At 34.6% G+C, this 18622-nt stretch overlaps 2 protein-coding genes across 2 annotated transcripts; one reads left to right on the forward strand and one right to left on the reverse strand.

The window, feature by feature from the left end:
• The first annotated feature begins 2076 nt into the window (after positions 1 to 2076).
• On the forward strand, positions 2077 to 14890 carry LOC143453009 (cytoskeleton-associated protein 2-like). The gene is made up of 10 exons (XM_076954160.1): positions 2077 to 2233; positions 3749 to 3895; positions 5584 to 5626; positions 7509 to 7994; positions 8074 to 8221; positions 8303 to 8386; positions 8464 to 8637; positions 8767 to 8854; positions 14018 to 14246; positions 14443 to 14890. Exons 1-10 carry the CDS (start codon positions 2227 to 2229, stop codon positions 14693 to 14695), a joined length of 1659 nt encoding a protein of 552 aa, XP_076810275.1. The 5' UTR covers positions 2077 to 2226; the 3' UTR covers positions 14696 to 14890.
• A 144-nt stretch (positions 14891 to 15034) lies between these two features.
• LOC143453014 (UPF0462 protein C4orf33 homolog) lies at positions 15035 to 17587 on the reverse strand. The gene is made up of 4 exons (XM_076954168.1): positions 17318 to 17587; positions 17130 to 17190; positions 15811 to 16053; positions 15035 to 15547 (listed from the first exon to the last, which is right to left on the reverse strand). Exons 1-4 carry the CDS (start codon positions 17493 to 17495, stop codon positions 15451 to 15453), a joined length of 579 nt encoding a protein of 192 aa, XP_076810283.1. The 5' UTR covers positions 17496 to 17587; the 3' UTR covers positions 15035 to 15450.
• Positions 17588 to 18622: the final 1035 nt, after the last annotated feature.

An 18622-nucleotide genomic window follows, 5' to 3' on the forward strand; every position in this document is an offset into this window, starting at 1 on the left:
AGCCAATAATTTGTTTATCTAATTTTTCAGCAACTACTGCTTGATAAAATGAATGTTCCCCAAAACCATCTTCTGCTAGTGTCTCGGAGGTTATGGAAAGTTTGTCTTCCGAATCATTCAAGGTATGAAATTCTTTAATTAATTCATAGATATTTCTGCAATCCTCTTTTTGCGCTTTCCGCACAATGAAATCATCTACTTTATCCATCGCAACCTGCAATTACTCCAGTTACAAAAACGCATATGGTGCAAAAGCTGCAAAGTGATAATGTACCATTGTAGTGTCAAAACCTCTCCCATCCATTGTAATGAAAAATTATATATAAATTCAAATGCAATTATGGTTTTTATGCAGCAGAAACGAAGCAGTAGCCTGACTAGCATCTAGCGTAGTTGGAATAACTAGGCTAACACTTTATCGAAGACGTTATCCAAAATTTCAATTTTTATTCTTAATTTGGCTTAATATTTAAAATGCCAGTGTTCTAACTGTGCTAGCACTCGTTTTATGCAGATTCAAAACCACAATCAAAATTATATTTATGAAATCATAACAAGGCAACCGGTTTTGGCATTTCACCGTAACAGTATTAGCCTAGTGCATATTCTAGTACAGTGCTCTTCAACCGGATATAGGCCTACTGTAAACCCAATTTTATACCGGATCAAATCTATAGGGTATACAATCGACGAATGGTATTCAGCTTAGGTCAGTGTTGGTGGGAGTCACAAGTGTGACAGTATATTGGCAAGTTTATTACGATTCACCACAGTTTGTAAACTTGTCACAGGACCTACGTCACCTACTGTTGTGCTATTATCACTCGTCTGTAATGAACTGATGTAACTTCCAATAATCTGATGTAGTACGAGCTCACACAGAGCGTGTATACACGACTGGTAGTTTTGGATACTCGATACACCTTGATTCTTTGATGCGAGGAGGAATTGAGAAAAAGCTAACAACGTGTTATGAACAAATTACCGAAACTATGCAAGAACAACCACGCCACTAAATCAACTTACTTTTACACTTTCGCGTGCTTGATTGTCTGAGCCCAATACAAGACTCATTAATCACTTCATCAACCACCTAGTTTTTAGTTTGTTTTATTTTCTGTGCGCAATTAAACATCGCTATTTAGGAGGAGTACAAAGTTCTTGAAAAATAGTATAAAGTGTACCACAGAAAAAAGGTTAAAGAGCACTGTTCTAGTATATTCTAGCTATAGTGTAAGATTTGTGATGCACCTTATCCAAAGATCATAGATGTCATGTTGATATCTGCGAATTTTGAAAGTATTTAAGAGGCTTTTCTGGTTGGCCGGTCACAGACAAGAAAATTTCAAATAGGATAACACGAAATTTTTTTTCTACAGATTTGCAATAATAAAGTTATTTAACAAAATACATTTGCTTAACAAAAAAGATTTGTGTTGACTTTTAACATACTTAACGAACAAATATTAATTAATTAATCTAAATCAGATTCTGTCTGCTGTTATTCAAATAAAAAGCGATATCAAGCGCTTGTGTTTAAGTAGCGTAACAGAGTCAGCTGTTTATATCAAAGAGGGAAATTCGAACTTTCGAAGTTCCTCTGAGCATAAGTCAGTGAACACAGAACAGACGCAAAGTTGATAAAAAAAATTGCCGTTATAAATGAGTACTCGGCTTGTGAAAACGCGAACGTACAAACAAAAACTGGGTTATCACTAATATATTTCACTTATATTAGTAATATATCATTCGGTTTGAGCGCTTGTCTTGTTTCGTGTTCGATTCCTAGTTGTAACACATCGTTGTAAAGCCCATGGGTAAGGCATTAACGACACTTGCTTTTGTTCAGTGGACCTGATGTACAGTTTTAAAATCAGGCAATACAGTAGGTAAATACAGGCAAATAGGCAATACAGTAAAAACCATAGAAATCATAACTTTGAATACCTATGCATCCTAGAGCAATGTTGTGATTATTGACCTTTCTTACTATTCCTGCAGAGTATAGAACTATAGATTATAGATTTTTTGTGATTACTTCAGCGGATTATTGACTTTGACTACTATTGCAGGTTATTTACTTTCCACTATACAGGGTGAAGTGTTTTTGTGATTCTTGTAGCCCAATTAGAACTAACCACCTTTGTTGGGTAATCCTGTTCACCCATTAACAATACAAATCTTAGGATCATATTTTAATTCTTACTTGGGTTATTTGCATTCACAATGGATGGTGAGTAACTTAACTCTTTGTGATGGTCTAAATTTCAGATATACCATATTTTAGAGTTACAGTACATATAAACCCCTATTGTGGTATAAATATTTATAAATTAGGATCTTTGTAGGCTAAAGATTTGTTGCATTAGCCCATGTCATTTTTCATATAAAAATCCATTTGCATATACAATAGCCACCAGCCCATCAACGTATTATGGGGATGGCGATGTTGATTGCTTTAGGTAGACCTAAAGCCAAAGGTTTTAGTCTTTCTTATAGAACTCCTGGACTATTGTATTTTTGACTCCATTGTTTATGCTATCTCTGATTGTTTCTTTAAGTCGGCGCAACGTTTATAAACTCTAAAATTTAGAGTCTAAATTCTTATATTTCAAAATATAGTCGTAATCATATCAGAAACAATTTCATATCCATTTTTAAATCCGAATAGAGCTAATCACTTGAATTGAATGATGAATAAGTGAGAAGGGTAAAGAGAGAGAGGTCCTTTGAACAAAGCCTTAGTTTTTATATCACTATATGAGCCAATCAGCGAAAGACATCGCTATTTACATCATGCTACGTGTACCAAATATTTCGTAGTAAATAACTAAAAGTCTAACATATTCTACGTCACCAAGCTTCTTTACCACAAGTACCATATAACTTGTACACTCTAAATATATGACGCTACTTAAAACACTCATATATTGTGTCAAATATGTCGGTTTAGGAATTAAATGTTTAAATGACATGATTAACCAAAAACAATACAGCTTACTTAATGATACATTTCATCTAACTGGAGAACACACAATCGCTTATTAAGATGCCAATTATATAAATTACTACAATTCACTATTGCAATCGCCATAGTATACTCTGCATTTTTTCACATACTTGTCAGTTCATAGCCTTGTAGCCTAATAAACAACCAAAGTAAACTTGGTTCTTGGAATAGCAAATTGATAAAACTGCCCTCACAGTTTGGAACAAACAATTTTCATGCATAACTTAAACTACTGTACCAGTAACATGATATGCAGTATTCAAACATTTAAATATTTGTTTCAGGAATTTGTTTTTTCTGCTTAGTAGTGCTATGGTCAGCTGTTCTAAAAGATGTCGTTTCGTTAATGGTTGTAACCAGTGTTGTTTTTCATAAAATAGGTACAGAAAAGAGATCTCCAGCCATGATCTTTTTAAAAAATATTGTAGCTTGCACTCAAAATTCTACGACAACCTTCGATTCACACTCTGTTCAGTCATGCAAATATGTTGATTAAGCAAATTTAGTAGATGTTGCCGCTCAATGTATCCAATTCTTATTACCAATCAGAAATGTAAACAAGCTTGCTGTCATTTTCCCACACCATTAGATATAAACAATCTGCTGAGGACTTCCTGCTTTTTGTGTCAGATGTTCTTCTACATAACTAACCTAGTCAATAATAGTTATTTAACTTATTTTAAAGGCATTTACTCCATTACATACAGGTGTAATGGCTTGCTTATATATTTTTTTCAGCGGCAAGACTTGAGAAACTCAATGCATATCTCATCTCAAAAGGTCGACCACCTAAGCATCTGCACCAAAACTTCGTTAAGCTGAATGCAAAAAATGTTAAGCAAACACCACTTTCTCATGAAATGGTGAATTTGCCACAGACCACAAGTTAGTGTTTTGTGTAGTTGTGATTTGCAGGCTTGTAAAACTTCGGGCTAATATATATACAGTTGAAAGTCCATGACACGACTACCCTTGGGAACAAAACTGGTTTCATAACTGAGATTTGGTTTTTAAAGCAAGCCTTTTCAATCTGGGATTTCACAAACTTTAACCTGTTTAACCAAAAAACAGTAGGAATAGTGTGATCTTGTTAATCAAATCATTTTGTCCCCTGAGCATTGTGTTAGATAAATTAATTTCTGGAGTAATGGAGTGAGATACAAGGCATTAAAATTAACAGGTGTAAATCTGTTCATTGATAATTTTTATGGATACTGAGAGCTTTATTTTGAAGTGGGGCGGAGAGTTTCAACTAAGACAAGAAATGGTTTTGCTCTGAATACTAAAGTATTTATTCCGACTCAACTGCATGTAAAAAGATAGGCTAATAGAACAGAAAAAAGTGCTTACATAATGAAGGTGGTCTCGTATTCAGGATAGGTGTCAACCAAGGTATTATATGTATGTATGTATAATTGTGATGACAAGTGGCTAGAGAAGGACTGTGTTGATTGTATTTCGTAAGTTAGTGTTTGTGTATTTGTCACACCAAATTCTTTTGTTCCAGTTTCTGCCACTCTAACGACCAGTCTTAAAGCGGTGAACTACCTCCTCAACATTAAGTCACCTCACAAGCCATGTTGTAAATAAAAACAATTTAATTAAACGACTTGAAAAATACAGTATAAAACAACTCGCATATCCAGTATGAAACAACCTCTAGGTGGCATGTGAGTCAGAAAAAAGTGCTAATTTCTTTGTTTATTTTTGTGTATAGTGAATTTACCAAAAACGCAATTTCTCAAAAAAGGCCGCATGAGGCTTCCAAAAATTTTGCATATGAATTAAGCATGTCTCAGCCTCTCAGGGTATATATTATATAATGTTGAAATATGAATAAATTTGTATTTCCTAAGTTCCTGCAACACATGCCTAAACTCGAAAGTAGAATTTCTGATCTAAAAACCCTAATTTTGTTTGTTTTCGAGCCAGGTTTTAGTTACAATCTGCACCCAATCTGGAAATTTGAAGCATGTCAGCTGTTAGGGGAATTCCCACACTAAACACAAACCAACCATAAAGCCCTCTGATTGATCAACATGGGATTTTTAAAGGCCTATGTAAGAATCTAATGGAATCAATATATCTCATTTTGTGACCCACATGCCTCCTATAGCCACACCATCAAAAATGAGAACCAGCTCATTCAAGCACCCATGACTTGTACCTTCTCTCAAGAGCCTATTAAGGTGGCAATCTTATAGGACACATGAAAACAATGTTGTACATCATATAAAAGTATATGGAAAAAAATTCAAACATCATACATGATAGATTACATACAACTCAGTTCGTAGTCATCAAATACTCTGCTGACATCACAAATGTAACTTATTTGTTGAAACGTGTTTACCATACATAAAATGTCTAAATGGTGAATTAAAGTGAATACATAAAATTACTGCATGAAAAACATACGTTTAGTCACAAACGTCAAGTATTGTCAATTATTTGAGGTGGTTGATTCAGTAAGCTTGCAATATAGGATTTGTTCTTCCAATGATTAATTGTTATTGATAAGTCATAAAATTATTATTTTCCTTTCATATGTATTTGTTATTTTTTATTTTTAGCTGTATTGAAAAAAGACTTGAAATGTGTAAAAGCCAGAATCAAGTGAGTGCTAGTGTTTCACTGATTATTGTGAAATGCTTATTGTTGTAGTAGAATCCTCTTAATGAACCCAAAATCCAGCTACCTTTTACCGTATTTTCTTGAATAGAAACTGCACAATTTCATTAAAAATAAACAATAGAAGCCGTATACATGTAATAAAAATAGAAGCCGCACAAAACGTTCAAAAATAAAAAATAGTAGCCGCGGTTTCTATTCAAGAAAATACGATAATTCCAATTTACTGGGGGATAATCAGAGGCGGGCAACTGCTCTTCACAAAGAGTGTCGCTTGTCAATGAGAAAAATAACGACACACATGCTTTCAGGCTTCTATAAAATAGAGTGCGCTCGTTACTTTGTTGTCTCGCTCTCACATTTTGAGCAATTAAAAAATGTTTTTACTCCAACATATTTTCGAAAACCAATCGCATTCGTATTTTGCAATTTTGCATTGTAAAATCAGTGTTTAACTGTAATCTAATAATTGCTTATCATTATTTATTATAAATCTTAGAAAATTTTATAAAATACAATGTTGAAAGGTTTTAATGGTTTTGGTCACACCTGACACAAGTGATTGATAGACAAGTGTTAAGAACCTTTTAGAATTGTAAATGCCAACGTTTTTTTCATTTTTCGCTTTCAACGCATTGGTTAAGCTAGAAAAGTAACGGCAATGTAAAGCAAATTACGACACCATAACAATAACTCGGCCATCTGTGTTAACCTCTCTGTCATTGACCGTTTTTAACAAAACGTTTATAGCGAACCATCGTCACGTGGTTCTGCTCTGCTTAGTGTTGCGTGTTGTATTGTTTACTTTTCGCCATTAACTTTGCGGAGCAAAAATTGTGCATGAAATTAATCTCACAGCAGTCATTTTGTATTCAGTACATAAAATTATAGTCATGGCTTTCCACAAGCTTAAATATGTTTTATATCCAACTAAATATGTTCATTATGTGTTTTCGCTAGTTGTTTGTGCAAAAAAGAGCAACAAGCAAAAAACCCTTCAAAAAGAGCATGTTTGTGGTTTCATTCTTCCTTTGAACAAATAGTGTCGCTCTTGCGATCGCTTCTAAAAAAGGAGCTCGCTCAAAATTTAACGAGCTCGTACCCAGCTCTGGGGATAATGTGATTTTGGATGGTGCATTAGAAATGTTGTAGTTTTAAAATTGTTAGCAACTTTGAATAGCTACATCGATTGCAATCCTTCTTGGTAAAAACAATTGCTTCTTCAAAAGAGACAGCCACTTCCACGTATGTATGTGAACTTCCACGTATGTATTTTTGTAAACAAAGATAACTCACGAGTAACGAGTCAACTCTGAACATTCAATCTCATTATTGTTAACGAGTGCCAGTCTTTTGCTTTATCTGTTTCTTTCCTAATGAATGACTGCTTTTCAGTATGTTAGTTTTGATTTAACAAAAACTGCAAACCATGCACACACATTGCAATGCTTTTTGCTTTTTTCTATCTGGACAAGATACATAAAATTTTACTGATGTAATTTTAGTTGTTTTGTTTTCTGCAAATATATTCAATGCACCAGCTATTAAATCTGCCACAAAATTCATTCATCAGCTGGAACCCAGTTGAATTTTTTCTTAAGCGGATTCTGCTATATAAAAATAATTAGTTGCAAGTGGAATGTTCAACTTTAAAATTTTCTTTCGGGCATTGTATTAATTGGTAAAACAGTTAATTATAAATGATATAGTTACTGTAAGTGATAATGATAACAATGCCTTTTTCATTCCAAGTAGATAATACTAGATTTAAGTTATTTACGAAGAACATTTAAAGTTGTAGTTGAGGTAGTTCTTAACTTGTTTTAGTAATTGATACTTGTTGAGCAAATGTGTTTTGTTTTTTTAGCAAACAGACTTCATTATGTCTGGCAAAAGAAAATCGTCCATCTGCCAGGTCTCATATAAAGTCATCATGCAAAAGCATTAAACCAAGTCTTAATAAAAACCATGACGTGCCAAAAAAGCGTATAACGTCAAACTTGCTCTTGAAAAAGGATATGGACAAGAAGCACACACCTTTGCTAAAACGAAGAAGTAAGCTGAACTCACAATCTATCGCACAAACGGCAACCTCGATTGTGGCAAAAAAGCTTCTGAGACGAAGCATAAATACCAGTCAATGCTCATCTGCCAAAAAAGCAAAAATCCAATCAGTTCTGCTGGCACAAGAAAATGAACTTATAAAAACTCCAAAAGTAGTGAACAAATCTTGTTATACAACACAATCGGCTAAGCTTTGCAAAAAGACTGAAAAAAGTTCCTTATTCAGGAGCACAACTCCAGGACCGAAGCCTAAAAAAAGAGCAACTCTGTTTGAAAAAAGCGAGCGACTGTAAGTGTAATAGCAAGATTACCTACCAACAATAAAGAAAACTTTGTTCCTTTAACTAAGCAAACATTTCAATATTAAGGGAACAACTTCGGTCATGGATGATATCTAAAGGAAAAGATCCAAATAAATTGTTTGGTTTTAAGCCCGTAAAAACGATGGTTACTCCTGTCAACTCTCCAGCGAGAAATAGTCCAGCTAGAAATAACGTCAATCAATCACAGTGGCCAGTATGTATAAGTTCTTGAAATGCAATGTCTGTGGAGTATGAAGTTGAGACTTTTTATAACGATTTTTCTATGTCCTTAAAGACCCTCCGTGATGAAGACTACCATGATGAGCTCTCCGTATTGGTAAAACAAACGATGAAGGAAGCGCAAGATTGCCTGGAAAGGGTATATATATATTAATAAGCCATATTTTTGAAAACTCGTGTTTTTGGCCTTTTACTGAGTATTTTTCCTTAACACAGGGATGTGCAGTGGATGAAGTATATGCAGAACTTATGGAGTTTCAAGAAAAAGTGCCAATAGCAGATCGACATGCATCGTTTTGGATTACACTTGCTCTGGTGTCAGATAAACTTGACAAAAAATCAGAAGAAGTGCTGGAGTTGTATGAAAAAGCTATCAAAAAGAACGCTGAGGTTCCGCAAGAGAAAAAAATTGACATTTTGTACTTGTTTAGGATATTTGATGTTTGAAAGCTAATTCCTACTTAATTTAATTAATAACTTTAAATATTGCATCATTCTATCAACACATTTGAATTATAGCCTACCCAAGACATCAAGGAGGCTCTCAGGACCTACATTTCATCTAGGATTGAAAAAAAACCTTATTGCAAAGGAAATGAAGTTCAAGGTACAGCTTAATGTTATTAAGTGATTATTAGCGAAGTTTGTTTTTGTACAGATTTTGAACTATTTAACTTGATAAAATGCATTGTTTTTTGACATAGCTTACTTGTGGAGTTAAATTAGTGGTCAGCAAACTTTATTCAATGGCCCAAATTCTCTCTTTAATAATAAAGACTCAAAATTACATGTGAAACATGCATTGTAATACATACTGCAATAACTATCATTAGCTAACTGATCATTTCCATGTACTATTCTCTTTTTCGCAGCAGATTTCTTTTGTTGAATTTATTGGGATTTAACTTCGATTAACCTAATTATGCACTTTTCACTGGTTTTAGTGAGATTGCCTTCAATTAACAAACAGTTAACAAATGAAAATACACCTACATCACTAATGTTAAGTTGTAACAAGAAACCAAAATATGCCTCAGTTGGAGTTGGAATCCGACTAGGCTGCCCTAATCTTAACATCTCAATCATGAGATTTGAAATTCTGATTCAGCTTTCAAAGTTATTGGAAATCATCACTGATAAAATAAAGCTCTTCTATGTACACCTGTTTGTTGATAAGTTTAACATAGATATTCTTCATTCACCTTCTGTGAATGATTTAACTGTGCCATCATCATTAATTGTGCCATCACAATTGGTAAAGATAAGGTGAAGTGAGAGACGGGCAGGGGTGCTCCTTTTGCTAGAAGCATAGACACCTTAAATAGAAGGACTAGTAACTCGCACTCTCGGGTTACGGAACTTGGGTCCCAATCACAGATACTAGTGCGCCGTCACAGATTCTCAGGTGTGCCGCGAATCTTTTGAATTTTGGAAAAGAACTGTATAAATATTTAAAATAAGGCATGCAGACAAGCATATGTGACTTTAAAGCTTTCTAACTGCTTCAATAGCTGATAAATAAGCACATGTGACGATGAAACCAATTATAGGCTATGGCAATGCCGATAGAGTAGGGTAATTTTTTAAAGCAACTTTTCTTTTTTTCTATTTCATAATCGGAACAAAGTTTTTTCAGGGGTCTCTGTTAATAACACACAATGCCTAAGAAATGTAATGTATATGGTTGTCGAGGCAATTACAGGGAGGAACCGTACTCTAAAGTGGTATCATTTCCAACTGATGAAGTAGAACGAAACCGCTGGATTGATGCCATGCCAAATGAACGTTCTAGTTTGCTACAGCTTAAGCAGATCTATGCTTGTGCTAATCATTTTGACTGTAAATGGATTTCAGTTAAAGGTGGAAAAAGACCAAGCCAACCACCGTCCATTTTCCCTGGAGTTTTAAAGTCATGCTTAAAGCAGGTCTCCTCAGCACCCAGAACTAGGCCTAGAACTGCTTCAGCAGAGGCGAGAGCTGAAAAGGAACGATTCCGTACTGAAGGCCTGGATAAGATAGCTGACTTTTCTTCTTTTTGTAATGAAATCAAGCAGCATTTCTCAAAGGATCATCTTTTTTTTTGTGATAGTGATGACATTTACATTTCTAAAACTGATGCAAAAGGACGTTCTGTTATTCAATTTCTTCATTTTCAACGCGTTCAATCGTCATTTGGATTTTTGCATCTTAAATGTGTTGAGAAAAATGGAAAGGACATACCTAAAACATATTTTTTCAAAGCTGGTTGTCTGCAAAAGAATAGCCTTCTTAGTAAGTGGTCACAGTTAGACAAAATTCTGTCATGCATTACTGAGTATGAGTTCAAAGATACAGACTATCTAAAAAGTGCTGTAGAGGAATTGAATAGCATGAGCTGTTCTGATTCGCCTCATTTCCAGTTTATTTATGCTCAGTTACAGTTACTGCTCACTCCTCCAGAAGGTCGACGTTTTGACAAAAATCTTTATATTCTTGCTGCCGAACTTCATAACATTTCTCCAGCTGCATATAAAATGGTACGAAAGTCCGGTTCAATTGTTTTACCGAGAGTGGAACTGTTGAAAAAACTACTCTCCTGTAGTTTCCATGATGAAAACTTAGAGCAACTTTTCCAAAAGCTTCAACCTCAGCAGTGTCTCGTCAACATTCTTTTTGATGAAGTAAAGCTCACAGAAACACTTAGGTACTCAGGTGGTCGTGTTGTTGGTTATGCGCAAAATGGTTCTGGTGATACCGAAGTTCTTGCAACACATGCTTTGGTGATTGAAGTTGTCTGCCATTTTGGTGGCCCTAGATATATACTACGCATTTACCCTGTTGCAAAACTTAATTCAGATCAACTCAAGAAAATTCTATTGGAAGCTCTAGTAGCGGTAAAAAATGCTGGTGGTAGTATAATTTCTTGTGTAGGTGATAATTGCAATACAAATGTTGCAGTTTATGGTAAATTACATGGCCCTGGTAAAGTCTTTATTGACGCTATAAATTCTTATGCTTTCCTTGTTTTTGACTACGTTCATTCTTTTAAAAATATAAGAAATAACTGGATAACGGTGCATGATAAGGAACTTTCTTTCACAAAAGATGGAAACACATATATTGCACGATGGAAGGACATAGAAGCACTGTACAATGAAGACCGGAAAAACAGCATCCGTCTTACCAAGATCACATACACAGCTGTGTACCCAAAATCTTTGCAGAGACAAAGCGTGCCTTTTGTATGCCAGATCTTCAATGACAAGACAGTTGCTGCTCTTTCAACTCTAAAGGATAAACTTGGCATTAACGAGGGCACCATCATTTTTGTCAAACTCATCACTGATTGGTTTCACATGATGAATGTGAAAGATCGATATTCTGGTATTAACATGCGTGATGAGTGTCGTCAACCATGGACCAAGAACTGCACTAGTTTCAAGAAACTTAATGAAACTTGTGACATTATATCCTCTTGTGCATGGTCAGGTGGTCGAGGTCGGACGCAGAAGCTTACTAATCAAACTGCAGAAGCATTTGTAGTGTCTACAAGAGCCAACATCGAAGCCGCAGAGTTGCTACTGACTCAGCACAACTTCATCTACGTTCTACCTGGTGTGTTTGCTGATGAGGCCCTTGAAAAGTTCTTTGGTCAAGCCAGACAACGCAGTGGAGGTAATTTCTATATTGACATTGTAGATATCAAGGCAGCTGCAAAAACCAAAAATCTCCATGCACTTTTAAAATATGAGTCAACTCCGTGCGAGTCTCATGATGTGCCTTGCACCTCTAACATTTGCATTGATGATGATCAATTTGACATCACCATTGCTGACACTGAAGACCTAGTGCAATCTAATGACAGTGTCAAGCATAAATGTATTTTTCTAGCTGGATATTTGGAACACAAATATCCAGCTAATATCTTGTGTATCGAAACTGAAAATGATGACGACCATCGGATTAATTCGGAGTTTCTCACAAACTTAAATAGAGGTGGACTAACTGTACCTCTACTCTCAACAGTACATTTTGTACACTCAGCCTATAAACTGTTTGGTAAGTGCAACTTGCATTGCTGCCGAGCTCATCTCAGCCATGCTTTGCGTCGTATTGATAGTCCAATGGTTGTAATTCAAGGAGCATGTCTTACTTTATCAAACATTCTTTTGAAAGCATTTGTGCTTGACAACAGTGACAAAGAAAGACAACTCGGCTGTTTGAGAAGAAAAGAAAAACTCTCTACTAAAAACTGAACAAGTATCTTTAGTATGCCAACAAGTATTTTGATTACTCATTTCTACAAATTTCATTGTTGTTTGTTGTTGTTTTTCATAGTTGTTTCACAAATTTCATTGTTGTTTGTTGTTGTTTTTCATTGTTGTTTCACAAATTTCATTGTTCGTGTTGAAATATTCAGGCTAAACTGTCCATGAATACATTTTAATTCAGTCACAGGGGAACATACTGTGTGTTTCAGTTGTTTAAGTGGGAAAATATGCAATATTTTGAGTGATTTTGGACTATTTTTTCGTGATTTGACCTTTAGATGACCTTTAGATGACCTTCAGATGACCTTGTAGAAGGTTAAAAGTATGAAAAAGTAATTCCTCACCCTTCAAAACCCCCCAAGAGACACCAGAATGAAGGTTTTACCATGTATTTGACACAAATTATGATGGGACCCAAGTTCCAACTTGGGACCCAAGTTCCAGATACCGAGCATAGAAGTTACCAGTCCTTCTATTTAAGGTGTCTATGGCTAGAAGTGACTTTAAGAACAACGCTCGATTTCAAATTAACTCTTTTTTAAGAGTAATTTGCTCTCTGCTTTTTTATTGCACAGACAAGGTCACAAGCACACATAATAGATAAAAAACGGTTAGATTTAAAACAATTTAAGTTTCTGGACGATTTTAAGACTCTAATTTCACGTAGTGTACATAATAACTGCTTTGAGACTAATTTCACGCACAATTTTTGCTTTGCAACGTTAAAAACAACTGTGAAAAACAAACAATGCATTACGCTAAGTCGAGTTGTCACCAAAGTTAATGTCATAATTTGGTTCACTTTGCCATTATTTTGTAAATTAACCAATGTATGCCTTGGAAGTGAAAAATATTAAATTATTTGTGGTAGGTGCCACCAAAACAAAACTCTTTAACATTGCATTCATGAAATTTTGTAACATTGACAACAAATAACGATAAGCAATTATTAGGCTACAGTAAAAGACCCGTGTTACAATGCAAATCTGCAAAATACAAATACGATTAGGTTTTGAAAATGTGCGGGAGTGAAAGTATTTTTAATGGCCAAAAAGAACAGGAGCATGAGCAGCAAAATCAGTGCACTCTTTTTAATAGAAGAGTGAAAGCATGAGTGACACTTTCTTTCCCAGCTCTGGATGCTGTATATGACAAGTATTATAAGTAGAAACGTACTTACATTCTCAATATGACATAAGAATTGATGCTATGTAAGTGGGAGGTTACTGCTTACTTTTTACAGATGTTTGCAATTATGGCTGTAATTAACTACATAAATTGAAATGGACAAAAATCATTAAGTAGTGGTCCTATTTAGTTGGACTTTAGAAAAAACACTGAAGCTCTCATATTGCCCTTAGTTTTTTATTACAGGGTATAGTGTGCGGACCATTATATTTTGACACATTTGGGTCTTGGCTCACAATTTGCTGGCCACTCAGTTAAATTCTGCATCAGTTTGTTTTGGAAATAAAAAAATAATTTCTATTACCTTTGTAACCATGTTAAACTTTCTTCAGGTAACATCCACGTTGGTAATGAACAAATTGTTATACCTGAGTCAATACAAAATGAATGTCATCTTCCTGTGGCACAATCTAAACCAGAAGCATTGCCTTCGTCTTGCAATATTATTGATACCAGAGAGGTCCTTAAGTCAGCATTGCCATTATCTCCAATGGTTGTTGCCTCTCCATCCTCAGTTGTTAAGCTTAGGATGATACCAAAGTCATCACCAATTTTCAAAAAGTAACATCTTTTATCCAACATAGCTGTTATCTTGTTACCAAGTCCGAATGATCAACATATTTACTTAACATTCTTTCAATTTATAATGTTTGCCTTATTGAAATTTTGTTTCACAAATCAGTCCTTGGCTATGTTAGTTGAAATGATTAGGTGTTATGTTACAGTGTAAGTATTATATATCTTGTTATGATTCCAGATTAATGACCCGGAAAGCATTACCAGCTGATGTCACTGCTATTGTGACTCCAGTTAGAAGGTCAAAGAGAATAGAGAAGTTTAATAAACATTATCCCAAAGCATTACTTGCCCATGATTCCTGTGTAACAACTCCAATGGAATTGATGGAAGCTGAAATGAATTCTGAAAATAAATCTTATGACTTTGCCTTTGATCGCAATAAAGCACTTGGTGATGGCTATGCAGATATTTCAACCATATTAAAGTTCTAGCTGCTATTTTGCACTTAACAAAGAATTGAACCAGCTCTGCTTAAAAGCTTTTATCCTGTGTATCGTAGTTATGAATCATACTTATAGCATGCACTGTTGACCCTAATGTCATAGAGGTGGAAGTTAATGATTTTTTTATTAATATGTTATCGTTAAGGATGTTCCATGTTGATTATTTCCGTGATGTATTGCCATTCTCCTATTATGCTGTCTTAACCTATTTACATATATGATGAATTTTATTATCGCTATTTTGGTTTAAGATTGCCAAAGGTGATCTTTTGATTTCTGCGAACTTGAAAAGAGTTTACCCTAATTGATCAAAAAACCAAGCGCATATATCATGTGGGAAGCAGTTTGATACTGGGATTTGTGATTAAAGGGAAACTAAAGCATATTTACAGATGATTAAGTTTGTTAACACAGTACATGAAATGTAATGCATAAGATAAAAGGGCACATTCTGTCTCTCAGACATATTCTGGGTGGATTTTTTATGAATTTCCAATAATCTGAAGATTAAGGCAAACTATTTTCAACTTTTTGTTTTTGTAACAGGATGGAAATTAATTGTATATTTGCAATAATGACAAGAATTGGTGACAAATGACAAAAATGTAGAAATAGCATAGCAAGGTAAAATTAATATGTTGTGTTGTTTATATCAAAGATGTTTAAAATAAAAATTACCGACAAAAAATTGCACATATGTTAAAGACTGACAGCAGTTTACATGGTAATCCTTTAAACATCTTCTATTCCTGATTCCAAATTGAAGATACACATTTTTTCCAGTTTCCGTTGGGAAATACATCTTCTGGTTTAATATCTCTGAAATATTCCAATCTGTGGCTACAGAAAAATTGCACAAAAATTGGTTAGAAATCTTCGCCGACACTACCGAAGACAAATTTTTAACTGAAATGTATGAATTATATAATTCTCATCCTTACAAATACTACAAGGAATGTTTAAAAGCATCCTGCGCCATGTAAGTTTTTAAAAATGTTATCAGTAACAAGATTTTGTACATGTAACTAATTTTAAAGCCCTCATCAAAAATACAACTCACTTATGTTATATGTGCTGCATTACCTAACTATTCTGAAACTTACAAATCTGGTGTTGTATATTTGTCTTTTGGAGCCGGTTGCAAGGATTCATAAGCTCGATTTGGATCAGTTCCATGAATTGCATACATGTTAAATTTATTCAAATTTTCTGGAAAGTAGTCCCATGGGATAACAGCATTTCCCTGCCATTCATTACCATGTATTTTAGCGGAATACTTTAGACTGAGATCCTTTTTCCACAAATTACGACAACCTTTAAACAGTAGTGCAAGGTACTGTCCATGCCTATTAAAGTTCAAAGGAACAATTTTCGCTGTCATTCAAAAAATATCAAATATTGGATGTCCTCTATTGAAAAGTTTGCTTCCAGTGCACCAGTAAGTGTAGTGTAATGCCAAAATTTGTGCCACACTAACAGAATGCTTATCATATAGAATACAGAGTGACTATTTCACTGTAAGTAGGTCACGCCACCTGTTGTTAAAGATAGGCGGTTAGGTTAGGGGAATGGGAACGCAAATAGTCAATTTAAGCTATGTAGGGTTTGATCGGAGTTAATTTAGATCAGAAAGTAGATTTAAGTTAGGTTTAGGTAACTACGTTATAACATAAATCTGAAACAATGAAATATAGCTTCGAACGTAAATTTTTTAGTGACAACCTATAGCAGGGCTACTCAACTGGCGGACCGCGGTCCGAATGCGGACCTTTTCAGTGTTGAATCCGGACCTTATCTGTCTCAGTATTTACGAAATGAAATCGTTCATCATTAGTTTTGTTATTCCTGCTTATTCAATTATTCAGCGAGTGTGTAAGTGGTAGCTCAAACTTATCTTCTAGCGGTTTTTTGTTAATAGGTCGTTTGTCAATCGGGGCAGACGGTGTTTTGTGCCATCTTTTGTTAATAAAACTTTGTTTAAAAAAGTTTAATACCAAACCACTAAGCCTTAGAATTATGATTACTAAACCGTATTTTAGAAAAATTTGTATGACTGTAAATTATTTCATGAGAGTTATAACGGACCTAAGCAAATTTTGAACTTTTGTAACTGGACCTTTGCTAAAAATAGTTGAGTAGCCCTGACCTATAGAATAAAGGACAAAGCCACAACTCTGTGCCAAAATCTTTCCGCACAAAAGTTGGTGCACAAGCCAACTTTCTTCGCTAGGTTATAAGCTAAATTTTGCTTCATACAAACTTTGCAATAGATGACGTCAACTTTGCATAAATAGATTGATTAAATAAATCTGTATTCACTCGCGTATAAATAATGTAACAATTTAAGGTAAAATACAGCATTAAACTTGAATGCTGCAATAACCAAAATCAACAACTCACATAACATTAACTCTGCACTTACGGGCCAAATTCGAGTTCCAAATATTCTCCAGAGTCAGAGTTTAAGAAAAAAGCTTCAACAACTATTAAATAATATATAAATTAATGTTTCTTAAAAATCTTTGCAAACTTAACAGGCCAATCAACTATCTTACCTGTATATTACAGTGATTAATTATTAACAATTCAATTACAGTATCTCAAAAACACCTTCATAATCCCATAATTGCCACATAGATTGACCAGATTCTCCGGTTGGTTTGGGATCATGGAAATATGGAGCTTTAATCTCTATCTTCATTCCATCCTCACCTTCTTTTAACCACATTTTAACAGATGCATGGTCAATATCATCCCCATCCCATTGGTGTGCAATTGCAATTTCCATTTTAAATGAGATAGACCTAGCGCTATATTCGTTTTTAAAAAAATTATCTAAATGTAAGCCACAACAAGAAACATGCTAAACAAAAGCTGAAGTTAAAAGAAAATTCTTACTTTTCTCTGTACAGGGAAAACCCCAATTTAACTATGTTTGTTTTTAACCTTTTTATATTTAGATTAGAAGTTGAAACTATCTTGTACTTAGTGTATAGACATCAAATTGGGCTTTTTGTTGCGCTCGATGTTTTCCGAAATTCAATTGTAGGTCTGTTCTAAGACATTCAATTATGATTATGTTTTCTCGTCATTCTAGCTTTTTTATATTGATGAAATATTGTCTTGTTGTTTCTTTCATAGTTTCGGATACAATTTTTGCAATTTACCAACTTGCGTTGGTTTTCTGTGTTTGGGCTCGCTTTCAGCCGATCCGCCGCACTTTGTAAAAGCATTTCCAAATTTTCAACAAATCAAGACAAGCCAAATGTGTCATTTCCAAGACTCATCCGTTTTCACATTGTAATCTACTGTATTCCTTCACAGATTTCAGCCGAAACTTCCAATGCAACTTCGGTCAAATATACATCACTGGATTTGTTCAAAAAGAAAGCTACTTTATTGGTGACCGTAAATGTCATGTTTAATTGGTTAGTGAAAATCGTTGACCAATATTGAAACACCGTAAATCAGATTTTTGAATCTTGTAATGGTTTATAACCGATTTAAATGATAAGCATTCATTTTACCTAAGGTGGGAAGCGATTACATAGTTAATATATACCCTTCCAAAAATTTCCATGTATAACCTTTCTTTCACAAAGATTGTACAAGACGTTATCAGACAAGTCTTCACATGCTGCGTTTCTATAACCTGGTATGGAAAGGAATCCCTTGTGTTACGTTTTGTTGTCCTCACTCTTAGATTTACAGATTTACAGGCACATCTTTTGTTTAAAAACAATTTAGTTAAGTTTCGTTGACCTAGCTCATTTCAGGAGCTCCAATACAAAACTGACCGTGCGACTACCTGTCGGACACAAGACAAAAAAAGACACATGTGCTTAATTAAGCACGAAAAAACGTAATCGGCCGCAAGGGAGAAACGCATTAAATATAAGGCAAAAACAGGTGTAA

This window comes from Clavelina lepadiformis, chromosome 1 (assembly GCF_947623445.1).
Source record: "Clavelina lepadiformis chromosome 1, kaClaLepa1.1, whole genome shotgun sequence".
In the NCBI taxonomy this organism is placed as follows: Eukaryota; Metazoa; Chordata; class Ascidiacea; order Aplousobranchia; family Clavelinidae; genus Clavelina; species Clavelina lepadiformis.